This window comes from Chaetura pelagica, unplaced genomic scaffold (assembly GCF_000747805.2).
Source record: "Chaetura pelagica isolate M959 unplaced genomic scaffold, ChaPel_1.0 scaffold92, whole genome shotgun sequence".
NCBI classification, from domain to species: domain Eukaryota; kingdom Metazoa; phylum Chordata; class Aves; order Apodiformes; family Apodidae; genus Chaetura; species Chaetura pelagica.
This window is the reverse complement of record NW_009952404.1, coordinates 1,686,672-1,691,516: the sequence shown is the minus strand read 5'-3', so window position 1 is coordinate 1,691,516 and position 4,845 is coordinate 1,686,672. Positions and strand designations below refer to the sequence as shown.

The following is a 4,845-nucleotide window of genomic DNA, read 5'->3' as shown; positions in this document are numbered from 1 at the left end:
TGGTTGCCCCAGCCCAGGTGCAGGACCCTGCACTTGGCCTTGTTGAATCTGATGAGTCAATATGTCCTTTTATTTTTTGGTGGGAATTCTCACGGCCTGTGCATGGGAAAGCACACATTGGTTCTGACAAAACCCTATCTCCTCTGGACAGTGGCCACTTACAGTTTCTGCCTGTCCTTCTAACAGCTTTCCTTGATGCTAAGAAAAATTACTCCTGTAGCCTCGTTCCCAGTTAAAGCTCACTCTGGTCCCTTTTTGAAGTGCAAGCTCAAAAAGGCATGGAAAGATCCTAATTTTTTACAGAGTGACACAGCGAGAAGAGACATTGACCCACTCCTGGTGAGCAGCAGAGCCACTGTCTCAGCCAGCTTCTCCCTCCTCTCCCTTGAACGCTCAAGACAGGAACTAATACAAAGACCCGTGTATGGTCCCTAACCCTCTTCTGAAATCTAGCACGTTATAAATTAGGCTGCTGACCTCTCTGTGCAGGCTGCAACGCTCCTCCGAACCAACACACATCTAAGTGCAGGAAGTGAAATTCAGACTTAGAGGAAGGAAGCACAGTGCCCCGTCACAAGACTAATCACTTATCCAAGTAAATTCCACGAAGACTGCATCTCTGATGGGGTTAACATGGAGCAAACTGGTTGTCAGCAAACATCTCCTCCCCATCAGCACTGGGAAGCAAGAGGAGAGAAGATTGTGCAGAAGCAAGGAGATGCCCCAGAGGGAACTGGTTGAGATGACTCCCTGCAGAGCTGGTTGCAGGCACAGCAAACCCACATCCACAGCAAAACCCTTCAACCACTGAGTTTCCCCAGCAAAGGCAACTGTGCACAGGTGCTGCCAAGCTCCAGATGTTTCCCATTAGGAAAGGCCCGGGTGTGTGGGGTGGTTATAAATGTGCCAGGGCAGCAGAAGAAGGGTCTGTAGGGGTATCTGGTGACTGCCTGGGCCCTCTGCTTTTACAGCTGTATGTAGCATGGGTTGTTTTTCTCTGGTTGAGAAGTTTAAAGTAGAAAAGGATGAGGGGAGGGCTGATATGTGTTGTTCTTTAAGATTTGACAGTTCTGTTTCTATCTGTGATGACAGTAGAGGTGAAGTATTGGTGGGTGGAGGAGTTGCTTTGGAGGCTTACTGAGAAAGGCAGTGACTTCTGAGTTGTATCTGACTTGCAGCAGCAAGGTGAAAAGCAGAATCTGCTGTTGTTACAAGAACAGTAGCTGAATGGATTTGTGTTTGCTGTTTCTGGGGTACTCTTCCTTAACCAATGGCATCAAATGATATCTATGAGTGATCAAAGCTTTCATGTGTGTGAGATTGGGGTGGAGGAGTGCATGCGGTGAGCAGAAGTGATGCCTTTGATAAGGCAAGGAAAAGGGTGGTTAATCTGCCTGTGTAAATAATGCAGTCTTCTTCTCCCTTGAACAAAACAGGCCAGTATCAGCTCTACCTGTTCCATTTCATATGGTGAAATGGATGCCTGGGACAACAGTGATGAACTCGTTCGGCGCCTGGATTTTTCCAGTTGTGGCGAAGACAGTGAAGATGAAAGTGTACATGAGGAGGATGACCCAAGCTTGAGCTCCCCCAGGAGCTGCGAGTTCCAGAAGTGGCAGGAGAGCAGTCCTCTGCCAGCAACCCCTCAGAGAAAGCTTAATGAGATCTACCTGAGCAAGGCAAAAGCCTGGATGAGTCCCACCCTAAAGCCTTCCTTGGTCATAAGCAAGAGCCGGGGTAATGCTGAGACGCCGCTGCACATCACCTGGAAAAAGCTACAGCTGTGTGACACCCCACACACTCCCAAGGTAATGGCACTATCTCCTCTGTGTTTGAGCAGGCAGACCAGCAGAGGCTGTGGTGTTGCTGGGGGATAACTGCATGGGAGTTGGAGGGGATCTGTTGTTAGCTATGTGGAAATCATTTTTTTTAGTGTTACTGTTGTTAGCCTCTACTCATTCCTTAGCAACCTGGACTGTGAGCTTCTTAGCTATGGAAGGGCTGTTCTGTGGGTGTGAATAGAAACCTGTGTGTGGGAGAAAGTGTCTTGACTCTATCCAAGCTGTTGTTAGAACCGAGTAGCCAGCATTGGATTAGTCTGGCTTAAAAACCTAAGCAGCCATGTGCCTTGGCTGCCCATGTACCCCTTATGGTCTGCTTAGGAGTGGAGTGGACGTCTGCAGCATTTCTGTAGGAAATGTGCACTGTGGTCCCAGAGATACAAATGCATCTCTCTCCAAGGAACTTGTCATTCTAGGGGAAGCTTGGAGACAGTCAGCTGCCCTAACTGCTCTGTTCAGTGCATTTTTTTAATCCAAATGTGTTTCCTCTTGAAAGAGGAATTTGGGAAATAGTGTTGTGGCTGGGGTGTACCTTATCTGGCTGATCACCTCCAACCAGGTTGTTGTCCCTTGATGTTGACTCTCTTTTTGCATAAAACTGAGCTGTTTGGTGAATTTGAGGAAAGTGAAACTTTGTTCTCAGGGTAGCAAATCCCTTGTGGAAAGGGTAACAAATCAGCGAGTGCTTGTGGGGAAGGCTAGCCTGTTGCTCTCTCTGTCACTGTTCTAAAATGTAATTTACCTACTGAGCTACTTTCTTGGGAAAGCCCAGCCCCTATTTTCTGTGAAACTTCTTATATAGAATATAGCACAACTGCTTTGATGGCTTCTGTAAGCACAAGTGGAGACTTGGTGCCAGCTTCTCTGTTCCTAGATAACTTCTGTTGTGCGCACTGGCTTCTAGCATTCAAGACCTGTGATGAAATGTAGCTCTTTCAGTATTCCTCCTCTACTGATAGATTGGTTGGTCCTTTGCAAGACATGGGAGATATGTCTTTTTAGTACTTCTGAACTAGGATTTGACTTCTGTCCTCTTCAAGAAACTTGAATATATGAAAAAAATTAGGATCCTGTGGCCACATATGACCAACTGTGGACATATTTACTGAGAAGTGGCCAGCTGCTGTCTAAGACAAAGTGGCTCTAAATGACATCACTCCAAGAATTGCTTGCAATGGCTTTTTATAAGAAACCTCTTTGAATAGCATCTGAAAATGGGTGAGAGGTCTGGAATCTTTTCCAGACCAGATTGCCTACTGGTAGTGAAGAACACTTTCAGTGTGTGCTCTGGTGTAGACAACATGTTGGCAGGATGCTTCAAGACTTGGTGTCTGTGGTTTGCTGCCTTGTAGCTGATGAGCAGCAATTGCACTAAATCAACAGGTTCTTTTCTTTGATATCTTCTGGGAGAGAAGCCTTGGTTTCCAGGCATGCTGCAAAAGGTGGGCTTGAAAGGGCCTAAATCTGCTTATAAATGAGATTGGGAGCATAGATCTTGGAACATCAGAAGGTAAGAGAAAGGGTAAAAGCAGAGCCACATCTAACTGCAGACAGATGAACACTGGAACCCCAACTAGGGTGCATAGCAGAGGAGACAGATGATTGTGTTTTGTGAACTTGCCTGAACCTGGAACAGATTTCTAGAGCTAGTTATGGTAGCTGCCTTACACTGTATGGCAGCAGCTACACTCAGATGATGTTACAGGAGACAAGTCTGCTTGATTATGAAATAGAGCTGTAGTAGAGCAGATGGGAATTGCATGCATATGACAGCAGGCTGCAATGATATTTTAGATCCCTTTCTTGACTTGTGGCTAGACTAGAACAGAGCCACAATTCTACAGAGCTGCTGGGTAAATTTGGCTTGGAAATACAAGGTTTTTAGTACATCCATATACAGGACTTTTCCATCCAAGAGCAAGGAGATGCAGACCAGAGCTTGAGAAAGTGGTCAGGAAGGACTTTTAGGGTCACAGTAAACCAGTAGTTGAACTTCCACATATGGTATAGAAACAGAAGGATGTTTAAAATACCTATACAGCATAAATTAGGTGGATACAGGATGTGGTATGTTGCTCAATGTTGTTTATATCTTCAGAAACTTTCAATAGGAGAAGGGACAAACTTTAGATGTGAGTGGAGATGTGGCTCCAGAATGATAAGAGACCACTTGTTGCTGATCTTCAAGACAGGGAGGGTTCTAGATAAAAGCTCTTTGAGAACCCAGAAGAAAGAGCTGTTGAAAAACCCTAGACCCTACACCACCAACAAGTAAAGAACAAACTTACATTTCAAAAAGCTGATGGTTACTGAAAAGGTCAAATCACGGAAAGTAAGTAGGTTTTTCTGTCTTCAGGTTGAGACTGGGTCCTTCTCTGAAGTTATGCTTTACTTAGCCCAAGGATTTGGCCTAGCAAGTGAAACAAAATGGCCTGTTTTAGGTGGGAAGCTGAACTGTAGAAGATAGAGAAGTTCCTTCTGAATTTAAATTTCTGAAACTCTTATTTTTTTTCTTCTCAAGAAGTTTTTTCTGGTCACTTTGCCAGTAGCCATATTAAAAATATTTCTACCAACTTCCCTTATACTAATGCTGTTTATTGCTGGGTGACCAAAAGATAACTTGGGTAGTGTTCTGTCTCCTCTCCTGACAAACCTGTCCTGACCAAACTGATGCAATGGTCCATGCTTGACAGAACTGGGTCTTCCAGGTTAATGCAACATATGATGCAATTTCTGTCTCTTTCCCCACCCATAGGTGGGGAAAATGAACAGCTGGCTCTTCTTGAGGACTATGCTTGTCAAAATGGCTCTGCAGGCCTCACCAGAGTGAGCAAGGAATAGAGTCTGAAAGCGCTGAGCAAATAATGTGACTTTGTGGAAAGAGAAGAAAACTGTTGGAACTAAATTAGGGATGCAGGGTTTTAATTTGCAATGTTGAGAAAAGGAACCAAGTTCTTGAGTAGCAGGAGAGCAGGGATTTGACTTTGTCATAACAGCAACAAAA

At 44.9% G+C, this 4,845-nt stretch overlaps 1 protein-coding gene across 1 annotated transcript in view; it reads left to right on the top strand.

Moving 5' to 3' along the window:
* The first annotated feature begins 1,475 nt into the window (after positions 1-1,475).
* Positions 1,476-4,845, top strand: part of WEE2 (WEE1 homolog 2 (S. pombe)) — a 19,278-nt gene continuing 15,908 nt past the window's right edge. Inside the window, exon 1 of the mRNA XM_010008210.1 lies at positions 1,476-1,808. Within this exon, the coding sequence (XP_010006512.1) occupies positions 1,476-1,808 (333 nt within the window). The remainder of the gene's footprint in view (positions 1,809-4,845) is intronic.